Genomic DNA, 23,033 nt, shown 5'->3' on the forward strand with positions numbered 1-23,033 from the left:
CTTATCACTTTGTAAATATTTGGGATGGTGACAATGGAGGGAATTTTCATTTGGAAGCCTAGGTGGTAAAGGCCCCAGTGAGGTTATGACCATGGTCTAGGTACATACCCGAACAATGTATTGGTAGATCAAAACCAGGCTGACAAACATACTTATATTGGCCAACATGGAGAAGATGGACAAAATTCTGAGGTTACGGACAAATACCAGCAGCACTATGAATGGCAGGAAGCAGAGCATGTAAAGTCGTGAGTCAATGGAAGACGTCAAGGTCACAGTCTCATTGGTATAGCAGTTGGTAGTAGTTGTATTGGCTGCTTCTATCACCTGAGAAGAGGAATAAGAGGTTATATATCTCTCTGAAAGAATCAAAAAAATTTGACCAGGTCAAAAATAGTCAAAATTCTTTCTAGGCTCTCCATTATCAACAGGACAAAGTCTAAACTCCTCAGCCTGGCATTTAAGGTCTTCCATTATTTGGCTCTGACCTACCCTTCCAGATTTGCTCCAGTCAAGCTAGTATATCCACTATTCTCCAATAGTGATTCATGCTTTCCCACCTCTGTATTCTCATTGCTCTGAATTCTTGCTACCTCAGATACCTTACCTACCCTTTGGAGTCCCTTCCTATCTCAATACAAGCTGTTCATTATTCAAAGTCTAGCTCAGGGGTGGGGAATTTCAGTTTTGGGATTCAGTCAAAGGGCTGCACTTGAGAATATAGAGGGTCACATGTAGTCTTGAGGCCACAGGTTCCCAACCCCTGGTCTAGCTCAAATCCCATCTACTGACCTAGGAAGACTTCTCTAAGACTTCTAATACATAGAGTTCTTCTGAATTTCCTTACTATCTGTCCTATTCATTGGGCAATTAATTATATATCACCTTGTGGCAACTTACAATACTCTGAACTGTTTCTGAATTTTTACATTAATATGAACTCAGTTGTAAACTCTTTCAAGTCAGGAATTGTGCATTATATTTCTTAGTATTGCCCACAGCTGTTAGGGAAAGGCTGAGTAAGGAGTAGATGCTTAACATACTAAGGAGAAATAGATGCAGAACATCCTGACATGTATTCTGTGTAAGGCACTATGCTAGAGATGCCAAGGCAAAAATCAAACAGTCTCTGCTCTCAAGAAGTTTACTGCACAGAAATCATACTCTGCTCAATTGATATTCTCAATAAATTTGTTTGGGTTTAGTGACAGGAGCTCTGGATTTGAAGTCAAAGGACCTAGATTTTAAGTCTACCTCTCCTAGCACAGTAGCAGTGGCTTTGAAATCATAAGGCCTGAGTTTAAATATCGTTTCTGACTCTTATTACCTGTATGACCTGGGGCAAGTTATTACCTCTCTGGACTTCAGTTTCCCTGTCCACAAAATGTGATCATAGAGCTAGAGTTGGAAGGGATCTTAGAGTTCATCTTGCTCAGCCTCTCACTTTTACAGTTGAGGAACTGTGGTCCATCAAAGTTAAGGTCAAAGTCCATCTAATGACTTGCTGAAGGTCAGTGCCAGAAGAGATTTGTACCCAGGCTCTTTAATTCCAATGTGAGTGACATCCATCGTACTATACGTTTTCTCTTAAATCTATAGACCAAGTCATTGCTAAGGTTCTTTTTAGTTCTTAATTCTATGATTTATCAAAAAGAAATTGTCAAAGAATCAATACATCTTAGTTACTTTTTATGTGTCTACTTATTCATAGGATTACAGGGTTGAAGAAATGAATGGAAACTTAGAGATCATCTAGCCCAAACCTGTCCTTCTGCAGATAAGAACCTGACTTCTAGAAAAGGTAAATGATTCATCCAAGGAAATGCAGGTGTTTCTGCAAACCAAGAGCTTGATTTGAGATTCCAACATCACCATCATCACATGACTATGGTCTTGCTGGTTAGTAAGCCTCTATCATCTGTGATCCACAAGTAGCAGATGTGTAAGAGGGGTGGGGAAAATCACAATTATTTTGCAACATTTTGATGGATCAACAATATAGAAATCTCTCAGCTATACGGTGGCCTAATATTAGAAAGTCTCCAATCTCTATGTGAAGACATAGTAGGGCAGATGATCTCATCCATTGTTGTAACTACTAATTACTGGCCTTGGATAAGGGACTCTATGGTTTTCTCTAAGAGGACTTCTTTTACAGTTGTAAAAATATTTAGTCTCTTCACCCTCATCTCCTATCCTTGAACAAAGTTTTCTTTTTCTGATAATCCTGCCATTTGCATTCCAAATACTTCCCCTTTCTTCCATCACAGATCCCCCTATTTCTCTACCCTATGCTCTCCTGTGAAATGTTTTACATTTCTATCTCAAGTAGCCACAGAATGCTGATTGGTTGTGTATACTAAAAGGACCTGAAAGGTTAATAGAAACCAGATCAGTGTCCTAGGAATCTGAATTTGTTGTCAGCTAGAGCAGATTTCTTAGCATGCTAACAAATCTCTTTTTTTTCAGTTTGGCCTCTTATTTTTGACCCACAGTCATCCAACCCCAACTGATGCATATGCCTGTCCTAAAAGGTCAAGAGAAGTCCTCAAAATTGGCAAAAATGTTGAGTTTCTAGCCTCTTTGGGTGGCTATGATATAAAAAAGAATACTTACATATGTTGTTAAAAGACCTAGGGCTAAGCTTCACCTTCTACCACTTAGTAATACCACTCAGAGGCACTCAGTTTCCTCATTTAAGAAACAGGAATACTATTATTTGTATCACTTCACAGGTTAGTTGTTAATGTTAGTGCAATAATGAACATAAAGTGCTTTATTAACAAAAAAGTTACATAAAATGTGAGCTGTTATTGCTATTAAATAACAGTAAAACAGTTTTGTCTTACTACTACCATAGCAATGACTAATGCAATTTTTAAGTTATATAAAATCCTAGAAAATCAGAACTATTCACTCTAAATTCAAGGTCTTCTGAAATTGCATCCTAATTTGTGTTCATTTAGATAATATGCCAAAGACTGCAGTGAATGTCTGCCCAAGGCCTGAAAGCTATGGGTCTCCCATTCCTGGCTTAGACCTCTCATGATTCATTCATTCCAACTAAAACTCTAGGCCTCCTCCAGTCTAGTTTTAGTTATGACATAGTGCCATATACCAAGATTAGACACAAGTGCTTTGGGTAGATGTCTGCCTCAGAGGTCTTTCATTTTCATCTGAACCTAAGCAACTCTGTTTCATAAAAACAAGAGAAAGAAAAATCCTACCTGTTTTAAATTATCAGCCAGAAAAACAAAATACACACAGCAGAATCCCAACTGAGTGAGAATCAGGAAAAAATCTATGAGATGCCTAGGAAGAAGACAGAAAAATACAGCTGCTTTAAAAGCCGTCGTTTACATTTAGGTTTTCTTATAGAAATTTTATCCCCAAGTCCCACACTAGAACCCCCACCACTCCAACCCCCATGATGAGATAATGTAATATTAACCTTCTTCAAGTATCATTAATAATGAAAAAGTTTCAACATGAAAAGACCTGCCAAAAGTGCATTTTTAAGAAAGTTGAGACCTGATACATTCCTTATAATCAGGTGGCACTTCTTGTACCTGCCCCTCCCTCAACAAATGATCAGCAAGGGCAGTGTTATTATGTTCAGTGTGTTGTCTGTCAGGAAACAGTGTGATATGTGATCAAAGGCAGCATTGAGACAAAGCTTCCAGGAATAAGGAAGAAACATTCCTCTGTACTCTGCCCTTATCAGGCTACATATAGACTACTGCATTCAGTTCTGGGCACCAGAGTACAATATAGACCAAAATTTTTTAACTTGGGTTCTATAAATTTTTTGAAAAATAATTTTGATAATTTAACTGGTTTCCTTTTTTAGCCTATATATTTTCCTTTATGCACTTAAAAATATTGTCTTGAGAAGGGGTCCATGGACTTCATCAGACCGCCAAAGGGGTCCAGGAAGAACCCCCAGTCTACACTTTCAGTTCCCTGGGGATGAGGGAGAAAGATGACTGATATTTTCTTTCTATTACAATGAATATGGTCTGTAAAGATACTTATATGTTATCTCAGTCTTCACAACAACCCTGTAAAATAAGTGTTGTTATTATTCCTATTTGACACATACAAAAAACTAAGAGTAGCAAGGGTTAAATGACTTGCCCATACTAGCAAGCATCTGAGGCAGAATTCAAACTCAGGGCTTTTGGATTGCAAGTGTAGTGCTCAATCCATTATGCCACCTCCCTGTGTACACATTCAAATATAGCATAGTATATAGAAGGTGACTTGCATTTATTAAATTTGAATGGAGATTGATAAAGACACTTGGCTCTATAAAATGTTCTTTTAGGGAGGATATCAGTAAGCTGGGGAAGGAAATGGCAAACACTCCAGTATCTTTGCCAAGAAAACCCTAAATGGGATCACAAAGAGTCAGACATCAAACAGTTGAGCAAATTGGTAAGCTGGAAAACATGAGGTAGTAGACAACCAAGATGATCAAGAGCCTTGGGATCTTGCTATGGGAAGACTGAAGGGGCTGGGTGCTTAGCCTTCCAGAGAGAAGACATAGGGGAAAAGATGCTCCCTGCCCTTAAGTCTTTGAAGGGATGTCATGTGAGATGAATTAGACTTATATTCTTTGGCCCCAAAGGGCAATACTGGGTGTAATCACAGGAAATTTCAGAGGGATAAATGTTGGTATGATGTAAAGAACAAGTTTCTTGATAATTAGATTGATCCAAAAAGAAACAGGTTGCCTAGGGAGGTACAGTCGCACTGCAAATGTCTCTCTAAAAAGTTTTTTTCCAAGCTCCCATGATGCCCTGTTTGAGTAGGTATCCAAAAAGCAAAAGGTCAATAGTTATTTCCATGGAGCTGAAAGTCTTTAAAGGGCAGCCAGGTGGCACAGTGAGTAGAGCGCTGGACCTGGATTCAGAAAGACCCAAATTCAGTTCTGATCTCAGACAGTGACTAGCTATGTGACCCTAGACAAGCCACTAAAAAAAATGCTATTTGTCTCAGTTTCCCTATCTGTAAAATGAAGATAATATAGCTCCTACTTCCCAGAGTTGTGAAGATTAAATGAGATAGTAATTATAAGTGTTTAGCATGGTGCCTGGCACATACTAAACTTCATATAAATGCTAGCTTTTATTATTAATTATTATAGGGCAGAGACTGGGCAAATTTAGTTTCCTAGGAACCATATGCAATTGACGGAAAATTTTTTTCATAAATCTAACCTTAAGTGCCCACTGTTTATAAAATCCAAAGGTAGATGTCAAGAATGATATACAGTTTGAAGACATGATCCCTGCTCTCAGGGAGCTTACAATCTAGGAGCCAGAAAACTCCTGTACAATTCTTTTGTTTACCACTGTTTTCTCCCATTAGGTCAAGATGCTTTGCAAAGAGCTCAATGAAACCTAGGGTATTTTATTCCCTTTCAGGAAAGGGGACTGTGCCTGCTGTTACCTTCCCCACACTGCATGATTCTGGAGCCAAGAGCTGGGGCTGGTCTTTAGCCCATACATCACTGCATCTCCATAGTCTACAAAGGGCTTCTGTACCCTGAGGGGAAAGGATAGTACAAAACATTAGTTGTCAGCTAACGTGTCTGTGGCACAATAAAGTTTGTAAAGTCCTTGCCTCATAACAAGCCTGAAAGTAGATAGTGGAAGTACAATTGGCCCCATTTTACAGATTATCCCTGAGCCTCAGTTTCTTGAAGTGACCTAGTGTGGAATCTTAGAGCTAAAACCATAATAGTCAAAATGTTACCCTCCAATAGTCACACCCCTATGATGTGACTATTATTGAATCAGGAGGGGTTTGGAATATTATATGACCATGTTAGATAGGCAGGTAGCTAGGTGGCACAGTGGATAGAGAACCAGGTCTGGAGTCAGGAAGATCTGAGTTCAAATCTGGTCTCAGACACATTAACTGTGTGACTTGGGGCAAGTCACTTAACCCTGTTTGCCTCAGTTTCCTCATCTTGTAAAATGAACTGAAGAAAGAAATGGCAAACCACTCCATTATCTTTGCCAAGAAAACTTCAAATGGGGTCACAAATAGTTGAAAGTGACTAAAATGACGGAACAACAAAAATATATGAATGTAACTGTTATGTGAATTAGAGGGTTTGAAAAAAAAAGAAAAATCTATAAGCTATAATATCATCAATTACATAACATAGACCTAAATACAGAACCTTTCATTCAAGAACAGGGAGAAGTAAATCTATCTTACCTGTGACACAAGTGGTGAGCACACCTCACCAGGATGCCCATACAGTGTACTGCCACGATGCCCATAATCAACAAACTAAGAGGACCGAGCTTTAGACAAAGTTTGTTGTGGGAGAGGGAGAGAAAAGGAGACGTAGTTATTAAAACCATAAGAGGCAGGGACAGCTGAACAAAGACAACATTGTTACAGTTTATCCTTAGGAAACTACCATCTGAGTGATTCAATGAAGGGAGAAATGGCGAGATTGAAGAGGAAATTGCATGAAATGAATACTGGTATGAATTCTAGTAAGTTCCAAAGTCTCCTCAAGAAAAACCCCAGTAATATGTTTATAACTTATCAGTGGTGTAGTAAAGACAGACGTAAGCTGGAAGAGACCCAGATTTTAGTTCAAATCCTTCTAACTCACTGTGTGATCTTTCCTTCTCCTGGCCTTAACTCCATCTGGTTAAAAAAAAATGGTGGAGGGGAGGAGGAAGTCTAGATAATCATGATATCTCAGGGTTTTTTCAGTCTTTACAATCTACGATTCTAAGTCTATCACTTCAGAATATAACTTCAGGGACCAGCCAAATATACTCTGTGATTTTTTTAAAAACTTAGTTTAATGCAGATTTAGTGTTCTATTTACCTTCCATGGCACTTTTAGTATCCAGAAGGGTCTTACCTTTTGGAACTTCAGTTAAAGAATAAGTTTTCCCATTTCATTAACATAAATGAATGAATGAATAAACAAACAAATGAAAGTGACACCACCCCTAAGAACTCTTTCCTGGAGCATGGGGTATTCCTCCCTCTCATAGCACAGATGTCTCTTACCAAGAGCCCTGCGTTCTTCACAGCCAGGGGCAGTCCCAGGAGACCTGTGCCAATATTCCCTTTCAACAGGTGAATCAAAGTTTGGAACACTCTGCAGAGAAGTAGACAAGGGAGGGTTAGTGTGGAGGAAAGGGTGCCCCATGCTCAGTTCCCTGGCTATCGTTCCAGCACTCAGTTTGACAAAACAACAAAACTGGTTTAGGCGGTACCTACTGGCACAATCTGTGAACTCCATTGTCCTCTCCTGTAATATCTGGAATTAATGCCAATTACTATGATGACTATAGAGCTCTGTCCTCGCAACTCGAGCACAGGGAGCCAAAGCCCAGTGGAAGGAATGTCCTATTGCATTCCAATTTACAATTCACAGGGAGACGCCTTGAAGAGGGAGAGTCACTCAGAATAAAGGGCTTGGGGGGGCGGGGTATCACCTAACCATGGAATTGATCTCAGGTGAATATCCTAGCAAATCAATTCCCTATGAGGTTGAAGAATGTACCTGAGTGACTGCAGGTCTGACTGTTAGACCTGCTGTGTTGAGTGAAGGCAAAACAAGCATAGGGAAATAGAACATAGACCTACTCACTCCTAGGACTGTAGGTATTTTAGAAGAACAAGACATCTTTTCCTGCCCATTCTGCACCTATAAGCAAATTAATCTTTCTAATGTAAAACCTATCTTAGTCTCTTGCTCAAACTTTTCAATGGTATAGTGTTGCTTAAGGATAAAGTTCAAATTCCTTAGTCTGAAATTCTAGGTCCCTGACATATGGTACCATGTGACCTCTTCATCTTTTGTAGCATACTACACACACATATGTACACTTACACCTCTAATATCCTCCAAGCTCCAGCTAGATTAAAGAACTCAATTTCCTCCAGATGCATCTTGTGCTTTGTCATCTCTGTTCCCAGAGTTCTTCATCTCTGGAATGACCTCCCTATCTTATTTCCCTGTCTATCAAGGTCCAATTCAAAAGCTGTCTGGTCTATGAAGCCTTCTCTGAATATCCTTCCCTCTCCATTGGAGTGCAACTAGAATTGATTTCTCCCTTCTGTGAGACCTTATAGTACTTAGATGCATGACAGAAGCAGAACATGTTTTATTCTGCTTCATAATTGTGTTTGTGTGTGTGCGTGTGTGTGTGCATGTGTGATCTCACCTGGTGTAAGCTCCTTGAGGAAAAAGACTGTATAAATAAATTAGCACATGCTGGATGTATGGAAGGGTGAAAAAGAGAATGAGAATAACAAACGATGTTTGCTACTGGTTCTGCCACTTAACTGGGTGGGTACTTACCTAAATCACTTCATTTTTATGGGCCTTAGTTTCCTCCTATGGAAAGAGGAAGATACTATTTGTATCTCTTACTTCACAGGGTTGTTATGAGCCTCTTTTTACAAACCTTAAAAACACTATCCACTATTATAAATAATAAAAAAAAAAACCTCTAATAGTCTTGAAAGGTTTGTGGAAAAAAGCAACATTATCTTTAGAATGTGGGAGATACAGGGTTACTGAGGCAAGAGAGATGCAGAGCCCCAGAATCCTAGGATTGGCAGAGATTGTAGGAGGTCATGCAATACATTTCCAGTTTCTGAGAACAAGGGCCCTAACAGTCAGCGTACAGAAATGACCCCCTCTGGGGAAGGAAGCAGAAGGGCTTGGCATTTGTAAAAAATCAGGAAAAGGGTCTAGAGCTTCCGTTCTCAAGTCAGTCCAAACAGAGTGGGGGATTGAGAAATAACTCAACCACTGCTTTTGGCCTTAAGGCTTCCCACAGTTTTTCACAGACAGATGGTGAAAAATCAAGACCCAACCTCCTGCCCAAGAGGGACCCTACTGCTTTTGAGTGGAAAGAGATTCTTGTTGAACTTCACTCCAACTCAGGTGTACTAGGTTGGTCACACCAACAGGAACCCTGAGAACATACTGTAGGACAAGAGAACTCAACTGACTCTTAGAACAAGGAATATTGGAGCTGAAAGGGACCTTAAAGGTCATCTGGTCCAATCACTTCATTTTACAGATGAGAAAACTGAGGGTCAGAAGTTTAAATGAAATATCTATGGTCAACCATGTAGTAAGCGTTTGAATTTTGATCCTCTGACTTGCAATTCAGTGTTCTTTCTTCTATGAACTATTATGCTGTCCTCCAAAGGCCCAGAGAGAGGAAGTGATTTGTTTACTGGAGTTTTGTTCCTTGAGTGCACACATATATGTGGTGAGGGGACAGCTAAGTGGTGCAGTAGATGCAGTACCAATGCAGGGGTCGGGAGGACCTGAGTTCAAATCTCACCTCAGACACTTGACACTCACTAGCTGTGTGACCTTGAGCAAGTCACTTAACCCCAAATGCCTCATACTGGATCATCCATCAGTCATCCTGATGAATATCTGGTCACTGGATTCAGATGACTATGGAGGAGAAGTGAGGCTGGTGACCTGCACAGCCCTCCCTCACTCAAAACAAAGTCAAGTGCAAGTCACGTCGTAATTTCTCTGATGGCATGGTCTTCTTCGGCAACGAAGGATGAACATACACATTTGTGGTGAGGAAGAAGGTGGAAGATTGGTAGTGCTCCTGGAAAACTGAAAACCCATAATAGGTGCCAAGGACAAATTGAGCCTGAAACAAAATTTCAACAAGTGTACCCTTATTCTTTGTTAGCTGAAAAATATACAGCATGTTCCTCCTCCTTTGCCTCCATCCACTTGGGCAGAGTTAAACTGAAGTGGGCTTCAGTTCGTATGTAAAAATATTTCTGAAGACATGGTAGAGAGCTCTGATCATGGGCTAAGAAAACATTTGTTTTGTCAGTGTAGTGGTTCCTTTATCCTAGTAACCCAGACCCTCTCTTTATACATCTAAATCCTCTAGTGACTGAGGAGCAATTATTCAGCTTGTTCAATGTTAAGGAGAGCAGTGAACAAAGATCACAACCAAACAGATGTCCCCATTTTATTTCCACAGGCAGAAATCTCACCCATATTGCCCCTGCATCACCAAATGCTAGACAGGTTTCTTTTGCAACTAAGAAAGGGTAAATGGTTCACTTTTGAAATGTTTACTTAAGAGCCTGGGAGCTCCAAATGAGCTAATATGTTTCTCTCGGGAATACTTAATCTTAAACACTTATTCTGCCCCTCTCCAGCAACAATTAGAAAAAACCCTAGACTAGCAATCAGGAAACCTAGGGTCTAACCTTGGATGGATCCCTCACTTCCTGAGTGATCTCAGTAAATCTCTTTCCCCTCTCTGTTAAATGAAAAGATGGTCTCAACTAAATGATCACAGTGGTTCATTCCAGTGCTACCAATCTATGAGTCAAGGTCACCCCTGTTTACTGCACACTAGCAGCCAAGCATCAGTTTACACTACCTGGGAAACACTTCTCTGGGACCAGGAGCTAAATTAGATCTCAAGTCAGGGCTTGGGGAACATATACTATGTCCTTGAATTTGCCACAGCCCCGGGGGCTTTCCTTGCTAGTTACCAGCATATGCAGATGTTGAAGAAACAAACTTCATCTTTTGGGCATCACTTCAAACAGACTAGATGCAAAGAGAATCTCTTACAGAGAAAGGCAAAAAATAAAAATGGTCCCTGTTGGCAAGGAACTCACAGTCTAATCAGAGAAAGACAACATGTAAAGAATTACAAACAAGACAGATGCAGCATGAATTGGAGATACTCTCACAGAAGAGGCAATAGGGTGAAGGAGGTATGAGAAAGTCTTCTTGCAGAACAGGGAACTATAAGACTTGAAGAAAGTCAGGAAAGTGATGCATTTTATTTTATGCATTCAAAAACATTATTCTGAGAAAGGGTCTATATACTTCCTCAGGATGCCAAAGGGGTCTATAGCACAAAAAAAGGTTAAGGACCCCTGGCCTAAATACTTTTTTAAGGCAGCCTGGATTTCTGTTCTGCACTCAGAACCTTATAGGGACAGCACAGTCAGATAGAACTAAGTCTACAAAGCAGACCAGATTCTGAGTGGCAAGATCTTAGTTTTACAACTAACTTAATCTTCCCAAACCTCAATTTCTCCATTTATCAGATGGGGAGAATGAGGTACACCTTTCAACGCTACCTGCAAAGAATCAAAGGACAACCCAAAGAGTATTGCAAATAGAAGATGGAACAGTAACCAGGTCAAAAATGAGAAAGACAGAACAAGTCACTCACGTTATCCCCTTGACCTTCTGGTAAGAGCTTGGGTCAGAGCCACTGCTCCCACCCTCAGGGGCGCTCCCCTCCCCTGAGCTGTGGTTGTTACATTCTTTTTTCTGCAGTTTCCAGGTGTTGTCTGGTGAGTTGACTGGATTAGAATTGAAGGTCACAGTAGGGTTGGTCTTGAGCTCCAGATTACAAATGGGATCTTTATTTGGAGTAGCCATGGCTGCAGACTCCAAAAGCAGTTCTAAAGTATTGATAAAGTATAAGAAAGTTGCCTGGTATGGAGGCAAACAAGTGCTTAGTGCAGATGGACAACCACAGCTCAACTGACAGTGCCTTCCCAGGCTGTCTTCAGGAGTTTAAATAAGGCCCCGCCCAACTCTTCTGGGTTAACACCTACTCTCCTTCTCAGGAGGGACCCAATGGAAGTGCCTTTTGATTTCAGACTCTCCCAGGGCCCAGAAGTCCCTAATCTAAACTAGACTAAAGTTCCTCTGTCTCCATGTCCAATTTCTCTACCCTTCATCCACATCCCATAGTGATTTTGGGGGAGGCCAAACCTAGAGTTTGCTTCTCCTGAAACAATCAATAGGTATTTATTGACTACCTACTATGTGCTATGCACTGCTCTAGGGGATAGAGATATAAATAGAGCAACATGTATGTATACAGACATATACAAAATGGATATAAAGTAATTGGGAGAGGCAGATCTCAGACATTAACTATGTGACCCTGGGTCAGTCACTTAACCCTGTTTGCCTTGGTTTCCTCATCTGTTAAACGAGTTGGAGAAGGAATAGGTACTTCAGTACCTTTGACAAGAAAATCCCAAATGGGGTCACGAAGAGTCAGAAATGACTGAAAAATGACTGAACAGTAAAAAATTGGAGGAGGCATCCCAGCAGTAAAAGGAATAGGAAAGATTTCATGCAGAAGATTCCAAGGGTACCAAAGGGTCTTGTTCAAGAGGCCCTTCCTGACTCCCTCAGTCGTCAATCACTTTCTACCTATTCCACAAACATCTTATACTGACACATTATCTCTGAGCATGTTCCCTATCTTCCAGGAGAAGATAAGGTTCTTAAAGGCAGAAACTCCTCTTTTTTTATCTTTAGCTCCTCCTTATGAGCTTGATACTAGGTAAGTGCTTAAAAAAATGCTAATTGATTGATTAAATGGTACTCCCATGGCTTGGGTTTGAGTTCAGATTCATTAAATAATCTTTGAGGAGTTATTTTAGCTTTGTACCTATGAGACATCAGATTAGCCCATCAGACAGCAATGGGATATTAGAATTTAAAGGAGATCTTACATGGGAACAGGGAAGTGCTCCTTCACCCTCTTTCCCACTCATCTGATCCACATTATACAAGAATATCCTTCTTCCAGGTAATTCTTAGGCTAGATCCCACCCACTTCTTTCCCTAAAGTCAAAATGCCAAAAAAAATAAATCACAAAAGAGCTTTATGCCAGTGATGAGGAAGGACAGTCATTCATGTGCTGGAAAGGAATATCACATTTAGAACTAGCAGAGTCCTTCAAGATAATTTAATCCAACCCTTCCTTTTACAGATGAGGAAATAAGACCAAGAAAAATTAACTGACTTGGCTAAATTTACACAGGTAGTAAGTAGCAGATTTGGGACTGCAAGGGTTAGTATTTTGACTCCAAATTCAATGTTCTTTCTGTTCTACCATGCTTCCCCCAAACACAACAGTCAGAACTACAATGGACCAGAGAGACTGAGTCCAATAACCTCATTTTACAGATGGGGAGACTGAGACTCAGAGAGATATTGTGGTAAAGTAGAAAAGAATGTTAAATTTTAAATCAGAAGACCTGGATTCAGTTCTAGTCTCGTACTTATTTTCTTAGTTATCTTTAAGTGGACAAATCACTTAACCTCACTGGTCTTCAATCTGTAAAATGAAGGAGTTGGGGAAATAATATCTAAAGTCTTTTCTAGCTCCACAGCTTATGGTCCTATAAAGTGATATACTCAAGATCATGCAGCTCCTTATTGAAGAAAACTGGAATTAGAAGCCCAATTTTTAAATCCTGAATCCGTCTACAACAGGACCTAGGGGAGTGAGGGTAGGGGGAAGAAGACACGAGTGTCCATATTTCTCCCACCTCCAGGAAGAAGGGGTTTCTAAACAATACAGACACATAAAAAGCATTCACCGAGGTGGAGATATCGCTTGTTAGGTCTAACAAAAACCTACATGGGAGGTACAAGGACTGGTATAATCAAGCAGGTTCCCTTTAGCAAATATTTGTATGTTCTCAAGGCAGTTCAGGGGAATGGTTACTACCTGGTATCTATTCCAGTAGTGGTAAGGAAACAGGGCCAGCCTCCGAGAGGACCCTCAGAGGAAGGAGCATGAGATGGTCAGGTCAATCCTGACTGATGCTAGCTGTGCGACTTTCAGCACTCTTCTCTGAGCTCACTTTCCTCTTCTGGGAAATCGAGATAACTCTGACACTAGCTATACAGACAAGGTATGAGAAAGGTATTTCGATGCTATACAGATTGCTGCCATTACCACATTGAATTTTCATAAAGAGATGGATTTTGGTTTAATAGTGAGGAAGAAGTATGTGCAATGAAGACAGGCCCCTGGTCTAAGGAGGATAAAATTGTTTTTCCAAATACATTCCTGGATGCACCACACTCAGAAGCTTACTATCCTTTGGAAGTCATCAAGGGATTGTGTGATTTTTTTCAGTATTTTTACCAGACTGGTGAACATTTAGAACCTAACAGCACTGATCAGGAATCTTTTTTTTCCCTGGGTTTCCTGCCCTCCTGGACAAAAGCATGAGGACATTGAGGCTTCTGTTCAGGAAACTACTGGAAGAGTAAGAGCTCATCTAGCAATATAACTAGACCCACTGGACCCCCGACTTCCATGTTCATTAGGATTCCTCCCTGTCAATAACCATGTGCTCACTCCTTGATTCCTCTTTCGGCTCCACTCCAGATTCTTTGGACTTGTCCACCGTGTCTCATTCACCTGCTCACCCTGGAAGATCCTCTGCTTTGACTGGTGAATTCCTCCATGAATTTCCATGTGGAGGATGTGCCAAGGCCAGCTATGCTGACTGCACTCCTCTCCTGACTCCTGACTCCTCAGACTTCTCTCTCCATGCTCCTCCCCCATCGTTTCTTTCCCTCTCTCTCCCTTTGCTTCTTCGCAGCTGTCTTTTAAATATTGTCTTCCCTGATTAGAATATAAACTCCTTGAAGGCAGCTTTTTTTTTCCGCTCATATTTATACTCCCAGTGTCAGCACATAGTATTGAATGCTTGTGGACTTCACTCAAATTGCTCTTTTCCTCTTTTTAAACTCTTCAGAGTCCTGGGAACCCAGCTGCCTCTTACTGAAGTCTAGAATCCATCCTGGGGCCTAGCACAGAGCTTCTACTTTAATTTCCTGCACACCTTCTGTTCTGCCTCTTAGTGTCCAACTGCTTCAGGCTCTGTCAGTAGTGTCCAGCATTCCCAGGAAGCTGGAGAGTCACAGAGCCTTGGCTCTATGGCACCTGGCTCATCATTATGACTTTGAAGCTGCTTGGTCTTGCTGGATAAAACCAAAAGAACTTTCGATGACCCAACCAAGGGCCATTTCCTTTTTCTCATAGCCAGGAGTTAGGGGTTAGGGGCTGACAGCCTGCCTTGCTGCCTTGGCTGTCCACCCTTCAGGGACATCTTTCAGAATAAAGCTCCAAATGCTGCATTGTTAGGATCCACCAGAGTTTGTGTCCTGCTAGCATAGCTTTCAAAAACCCAAATCCCTATAATATTAACAGCCTTCTTTTCTATTGTACTTTAGCATTTATAAAACTGACCCTGAAAGTAAGCAATTCATTCAATTAAATCCTCAAAGGGCAAGGCCTTGCATAAAGACATTGTGAATGGTATAGTGGGCAACCGTTTGACTATTAAATCTGAAGAGTGGGGCTTGAACAGGAAGGAGCTCTTGGATGGAGGACACTCCTCTCTCTGTGACTGAGCTTATAGAGTTGGATGGAAGCCATGTTGCATCAGTAAATTACTCCTACTCACCTGAGAAAAACCACCCTCTGACACCGATGGGTATCACTGTAATGGACTGGCCCTACCATAGTGAACATTGAATTAAATATCAAGACAAGATGCCTTCCCTCTACAGTGTTCTGACAAGCAGTTATGTGGATGGGGAATGCATAGCTGTTAATGCATAGTTGCATAGCTGTTAATGCTAATAAATTCCTACTTAGATTGAAGACAAATCTACCACCCTGGACATGTTTCTTTTCGGACCCAACTCTGCCCTTTGTGGGCCCAGCTAAATAAGTCTAATCCCTTTCCCACATGAAAACCTTTCAGATATCAGAAGACATTGATCATATCTCCTCTGAATCCTTTCTTTTCATGTTAACTCTCCCCAGTGCCCTCAGCCAGACCTCCTCGTCAGCCACCTTTGCATGTGTTACAGAACATACCTGAAGTGGTGTGCTATTGTTCAGTCATGTTTGACTCTTTGTGACCCTATTTGGGATTTTCTTGGTAATGATATGGGGGTCATTTGCCATTTCCTTCTCCAATTCATTTTACAGATGAGGAAACTGAGGTAAACAGGGTTAAGTGACTTGCCCAGAGATACGCAACCAGTAAGTAAGTATCTGAGGCCAGACTTGAATTCAGGTCTTCCTGACTCCAGGCTTGGAGTTCTATCCATTGAGCCACCTAGCTGCCCCTGAGGCTGTATAGAGAGGTAGAAATAACCAAGGACTTGGAATCAGGAGAACTGGGTTCAAATATTGGAAGTAACACTTACTAGATTTGTGACCCTGAGCTGGTCTCATTATAATGAATGAACATGGAGAGAGTATGGGCTTCTGTGTACAATTGTCCACTCAGGGTAGCAACTGAATCTATCCTTAATGGTTAGGGCATTGAACTTGGAGTCAGGAAAATCTAAGTACAAATTCTGTCTCATTCATTTATTAGTTATGTGACACTGTGCAAGTCATTTAACTTATTTGTGCCTCAGTTGCCCTAAAGGTAAAATAAGAGGGTTGGCTTAAGTGGCTAGGTGCCAAAGAGGATAAAGTACTGGGCTCAGAATCAGTTCAACTCTGGCCTCAGATACTTACTACCTGCGTGACTCTGAGCAAGTCTCTTAACCCTGTTTGCCTCAACTATTCATCTGTAAAATGAGCTGGAGAAGGTAACAGCCAACCATTTCAGTATTTTTGCCAAGAAAACCCTAAATGGGGTTATGAAGAGTCAAACACAACTAAAAATGACCAAACAGCAACAACCTCTAAAGCTATGAACTTATGATACTAGTACGCTGACAGTGGGGCTGCCGGAGGGTCTGGAAGTCGAGTCAGTTCACTTACACGTGAGTTCCTTGAAAATGTGCTTTGAGGTAGAATGTCAGCACAAAAATAAAAACATGGAGATATTACATCTCTAAGTTAACTCTCCAATACTTTCCAGGCTCCAGGACAATTGGCTGAGACGATGTTTTGAACCCAAGAGACCTATAAAATGTTTCTTAATGTGATCATAGGTTAGATAACTCATAAAAATCATAGGTCTTAGAACCATAAGGGGGTGAAATAGATTTTTTTGGTTCTAAACCTACTTTCAGGAAGATAAGGTATTATTTCTATTTTGCAGATGAGGCACCTAAGACTCAGCCAAAGTACAGGAGGACACATGGCTAATAAGAGGGAAGAGAAAGGGTTGCAACCAGAATTGAGATCTCTTTACCTCCAGCGCAGATTCCAGTTACCATATACATAATGTGCTGCCACTGTCCCAAATCTTTTCCATCCACTGAGGAGGTAGAGGTAAGGTCACAGGATGAGGTGACCGAAAGTGGCAGAAGCCAAGGAGTGTCTTCCCTTCTTTGCTAATTTTTGCATTTTTCAGCTTAGTTTTGCTGCTCTCTCCCCACCCCAAACAAATGTTTCCCATAAATTGTCACACAGTCCAGCAAGCCAACCCATGCCTTGATTTCAAGTGAACAATGAACCCAGGAGTCAAAACAGCATCAGAGTATCTAGAGTCTAAATGTTACTATTTCTCTTATGGGGAATTCACAATGAGGAATGAGAACCCAGGCCTCACATGGTTCCCCTGGGATGGGAGGTAGTAGCTACTGGTTTTGAATATCTGATATTTACTAATCATTCAACTTCCTCTTTGGAACTTCAGTTTCTCCATCACTTTCTCTATTGGGACCTCAGTTTCTTCATCCGTAAAATGATGGGGTTGAACAAAATGGCCTTGTAGATCCCTTCTAACACTAACACTATAGGAATTTTCACTTCCCAATGTTCCTATTAGTTTTAAGAGGAAAAGGTCAATTAGGGTTGCCTGATCAGTGTGATGAGGTTATGGAGGTGAGCACCTGGTGTGGGATTCTGATTGCATCTCCCTTTAAAGGGAGTAGGCATATACACTAATATTTGGCTGAGAAGACTAAGGACATATCCTGATCCTGAGTACTTCCCTACTCATTCATATCTCTCTAAGGATGAGTGATTAAGTCTCAGCATCTGGCAAACAATTGTGGATAAAGTTTCCTCTATTCAATTCAACAATTTTGGATAAAGTTCCTTTTTTAGGCCCCTTTGAACTGGGTCTAAAAAGGGGAGAAAGCACATCTGCCCAGCCAGTTGGAGAGATCCTGAGATATCAGACAATGGAGACCAAACACCAGACATCAGTCATTGGGAGGCTGAAGTCTGGTCATCAACACAGACCTCTAGGATCAACCTACATGACACCTACTACACACATACACCTAAGAATTCAGTTCCAAAACCCACTTAGCAGCATTCATTTCATGGATTTCATTTCTAAGATCCTAAATTTCTTCATCTGTAAAATGAGGGAATCAGTCTAGGTTATCCCTAAAGTCCCTTTCAGTTCTCAGTTCTATAATCCAGACTCTGTGATGCTAAAGTCAATTATAGGCAGAATGGTATAGTGAAAAAAGCACGAAATTTGAACCCTTAGGCCAGGGTTGGGGACCTCCCTACCCTCAGGCCTAGCACATGCAGGTTCCCTAACCCTGCCTTAAGCTTGCTCTCTCTCTCTCTCTCTCTCTCTCTCTCTCTCTCTCTCTCTCTCTCTCTCTCTCTCTCTCTCCCCACATATATATATATATAGATATATAGATATATCTATATATCTATATATATACACGTATGTATGTACGACCTTGAAAGCAAGTCATTTAAATTCTCTGGCCATAAGTGTCCTTATTTTTAAAATGAGACAATTAAGACCTGCCCTCCCTACTTTATAAGGTAAAGAAATATAATATTATAGAATCTTAGAATTGGTTTAATTCTTTTACCCTGACAGATGGGCATCTAGCTTTCACTTGATGGTATTTTAAGCACATTTTCAGATGACACAAAGCCATGAGGAATAGCTAATTAATTGTATGAGAAAATCAGGGTCCCAAACGTTATCAGTTTAGAATGAGGGTTCTTAACCTTTTTGTATCTCTCGGGCCCCTCTGGCAATATCGAGGTGTCTAAGAACCTCCTCCCAGAATAATGTTGTTAAATGCAATAAATAAAATGCATAGGATTACAAAAGAAACCAATTTAATCACAACAGTCATCACAGTTTTTTTAAATTCACAGACTCCAGGTTAAGAACCCATGAGTCCTAGAATAATTGGCTAAATCTACTTAAATGAAGTTTAATAAATATAAATTCTTACACTTAGATTTTAAAACTTAGTTCTACAAATTCAGGATGAGAGAGAACTGGTTTGACAAAAAATCATGAGAAAAAGACCGGAGTTGTTTTTTTTAAAGCAGCTACAAGGTCAATATTAGTCAGCAGTGTGTTAAGACTACCAAAAGCCACCATGGTCAGTGTACTTCATCCGAGTAAGAACTCATCTGGAATACTTAGTGTTCAGTTCTAGGCACAGTATTGATAAACGACACTTAAGGGTGTTTGGAGGAAGACAGGACATATAGAAATCATATCAAAAACCTCAGAGATTGTTGAAAAGACTAAGGACATCTCCTGATCCTAGATACTTGTCCATTCATTCACATTTCATTGAGGATAAATAATATGGATGATGGCATATTTACTGTCCTTAAATATCTAAGAAGTTATCATCTAGAACCCTATCTGGCTCTAAAGGGAAAAAAATAGATATGCTATTGTGCTATAAGAAATGATGAGCAGGATGCTTTCAGAAAAACCTGGGAAGACTTACATGAACAGATGCAAAGTGAAGTGAACAGAACTAGGAGAACACTGTACACGGGAACAACAATATTGTATAATGATCAACTGTGAATGACTTTGCTCTTCTTAGCAATATAACGATCCAAGACAACTCCATAGGACTCATGATGAAAAATGCTATCCACCTCCAGAGAAAGAACTTGCAAAGTCTGAATGGAGATTGAAGCATACTTTTTAAAACTTTTTTCATTTTTGTTATTTTTCTTTTTTTGATCTGGGTTTCCTTTCACAACATGACTAACATGGAAATACATTTTGTATGACTACACAAGTATAACATATCAAATTGCTTCTCAGGGAGAGGGGAGAGAGAGAATTTGGTACTCAAAACTAAAAACAAACGTTTAAAAAATTTTTACATATAATTAGAAAAAATACAATATATTTTCAAAAATAAAGGGAAAAATAGAACAAATGTGTAGAATTTAGAGGAAAAACAGACTATGTAAAGACAAGATTTTTCATAATTAGAAATGTTGGGAAATTAAATGGGCTTCCTTTTGAGGCAGTGAATTTCCTCTAAGTGAAAGCATAGAGGCACAAGTTAGATGACCACTTATTAGGAATATTGTACAATGAGAACTCCTACGTAGGATGAAAGGTTGGACTAATTGACCCCTAAGATTCTATAATTTTAGGGCAGGTATTACTATAGCCATTGTACAGATGCAGAAACTACTTCAAAAAGTTAAGTGATTTGTTTAGGGTCATACAGCCAGAAGAACTCAGACTGGTCTTCTTCCTAGTCAATCCAGTGCTCATTTCAATGCCCTCAGCTAGCACAGGACCAGCTCCTTCCCACCTTCACCTGGGGCCAATCCTAGCTAATAAATTCTCTGAAGTGGAGAAACAGGTTTACTAAATTAATATATCTCCCCCATAGTAACAGGAAATATTTTCAACTCACCTATTATTCTCCTGGCCTCCCTTATCCTCAGCCCTTAATTGAAGATGAAGTTGTTTGTCCAAATCTATGTTGAAAGCATGGATTACTTAAGACTTTCCTCCTCTTCCCCCACCCCCTATCCTCATATTTACCTCATCACCAAATTTATTCTGACACAAAGTGTAATTGCAGTCATATAGAGTCTTACAAAGCATTAGCTGAAAGGAAAATTTAATAGGGGAATTCTCATTCCAAAAAGGAATAGAATTTTGTTTTCTTGAAAATCAGCCACTTCTAATGTTCTCATTAAGTTTTAGGCAGAGAATGAAAATGTAATGTTTAAAAAAAAAACACCTTTGAAAACTACATAAATACTGCACTTAAGCACTTAATTCAAAGTGCTAAATTATCATTAGGAAAATGACAAGGTCATATTCCTGTTATGGATTTTCATTGCCAACTGGCGAACTCATTCATTCATTCATTCATTCATTCATTCATTCATTCATTCAACTGCTGAGCAGCAGAGAGGACTGTAAGACATAGTATGTGCCATCAAGAAGTTTACTGTCTAGTAGAGGAGATATGATTATACATAAATGCAACACATAATATAATATAAGGGCTGAAGAGACTGGATTGTGAGTTCTTTGAGGGCAAGGACTGTCTTTGCCTCTTTTTATATCCCCATAGCTTAGCAGAGTATCTGGCACATATTGTTGTTGTTGAGTTGTTTCAGTTGTGTCTGACTCTCCATGACCCCATTTGGGGTTTTCTTGGAAAAGATACTGAAGTGGTTTGCCATTTCCTTCTCTAGCTCATTTTATAAATGAGGAACTGAGTTGTGATTTAAGTGAAGAAGTTAAATAATTTACCCACAGTCACACAGCTAATAAGTGTCTGAGGCCAGAATTGAACTCAGGAAAATGAGTCTTCCTGGCTTCAGGTTTAGCACTCTATCCACTATGCCAGCTAGCTACTCACCAGGCACATAGCTGGGCCTTAAGAAATGTTTACTGATTACTAAGAGGAATATAAAGTACCTCAAGAACAAGTGGAGAAACCATTTCGAGTTGGAAGTATTCAGAGAGTGCAAACCACTTGTCCAAGTCTCAAAGCAAGTCAAAAAGAAAAATTGCTTGTAAAATTTGCAGATGATATGAACCTGGGAGTGATAGTTAGCATCTTGTATTATAGAGTCAGGATCGAAGAAATGGGCCAATTCTAATAAGGTGGAATTGAATAGAGATACATGTAAAGTCTTAAACTTGCATTCAAGTAAATCAAATGCACAAGTACAATGTACCTGGATAACAGTTTTTGTGAATAATATGTGGGGATTTAAATGGATTTTAAGCTTATCAGAAATCTACAGTGTGACATGACCCACTCAGACTGCATTAAGAGATGCTAAGAGGCTCTAGGAAGGGAAATAATAGTCCCATTGTCCTCTGACCTGTTCAGACCATAACTAGAATATTGTATTCAGTTCCAGGTGTTACCGACATTGGCAAATTTGAGCACATCTGGAGAAGGGCAACCACAATAGTGAAGGAACTAGAGACCGTGACGTGAAGATAAGTTGAACAAAATGGAAATGTTTAGCCTTAAAAAAGATCTAGGTGAGACATGATAGCTGTCTTCAAGAATCTGAAGGGTCATCATGTGGAAGAGGGAGAAGATCGTTGCAAAGCTGGAGAAGCTATAAATTGGTCCAATCATTTTGGGAAATAATTTGGTACCGATAGTGGAATGGAATGGACTGGGAAAGGCCTCCTGCAGAAGATAGGATTTGAACTGAGTCTTGAAGGAAATCATGGAAGACAGGAAATGAAGGAGGAGGTAGAACATTCTAGGCATGAGGAATCACCAGTGAAAATGCACGGACTCTGGGATAGAGTATTCTGTTTGAGGAACAGCCAGAAAGCTAGTGTTTCTGGGTCTTGGAGTACATGCAGGGGAATAAAATTTAAGAAGCCTAGAAAGAAAGACTAGGAAGAGGTCAGGTTGCAAAAGGCTTTAAATGCCAAACAGTATTTTAAGTTTGATCCTGGAGGTAATAGGGAGCCATTGGAGCTTACTGAATGGGATTGGGGATGGTGGTGAAAGGGTTACATGGCCAAACCTTTGCTTTAGGAAAATCATTTTGGCAGCTTAGTGGCTGATGGCTTGGAGTGGGGAGAGACTTGAGGCGAAGGGCTAATCAGAAGGTTATTGCAATAGTTCATCCCCCATGATATGATGGGTGTCTATACCAGTATGGGGACATTTACCAGATATGTTATAAACATAAAAATAAGATGTGGAGACAGATAGGATATGTGTAATGAGTGCAAGAAAAGAGTTGAGGATTATACTAATTTTGTGAGCCTAAGGACTGAGAGGGAAAATGGTAGTGCCCTCAACAGTAATAGGGAGGAGGAAGGAGAATAAGCATTTTCTGAGCACCTACTTTATGCCAGGCGTTGTACTAAGCACTTCACAAATATTATCTCATTTGATCCTCACAACAACCCTGAAAGGTGGGTGCTGTTATTATCCTCATTTTACAGCTAGTAAGTGTCTGAGAGCAAATTTGAACTCAGGCCTTCCTGACTCTAGGTTCAGTGCCCTATCTGCTATACC

General features: G+C 40.2%; 1 protein-coding gene across 5 annotated transcripts in view; it reads right to left on the reverse strand.

The window, feature by feature from the left end:
• LOC140518527 (proton-coupled amino acid transporter 1-like) overlaps positions 1–23,033 on the reverse strand; it is an 84,914-nt gene that overhangs the window by 15,228 nt on the left and 46,653 nt on the right. For 4 of the 5 annotated variants that reach the window (XM_072630767.1, XM_072630768.1, XM_072630765.1 and 1 more), the window contains 5 exons: positions 7,051–7,141; positions 6,232–6,320; positions 5,455–5,550; positions 3,228–3,312; positions 109–327 (listed from right to left, as the gene is read on the reverse strand). In XM_072630767.1, coding sequence (XP_072486868.1) covers positions 109–327; positions 3,228–3,312; positions 5,455–5,550; positions 6,232–6,320; positions 7,051–7,141 — 580 coding nt within the window. Of the gene's footprint in view, positions 1–108; positions 328–3,227; positions 3,313–5,454; positions 5,551–6,231; positions 6,321–7,050; positions 7,142–11,243; positions 13,763–23,033 lie in introns of those variants that run through there. The other variant, XM_072630764.1, reaches the window with a different exon arrangement.

Source organism: Notamacropus eugenii, chromosome 1 (genome assembly GCF_028372415.1).
Source record: "Notamacropus eugenii isolate mMacEug1 chromosome 1, mMacEug1.pri_v2, whole genome shotgun sequence".
Classification (NCBI taxonomy): domain Eukaryota; kingdom Metazoa; phylum Chordata; class Mammalia; order Diprotodontia; family Macropodidae; genus Notamacropus; species Notamacropus eugenii.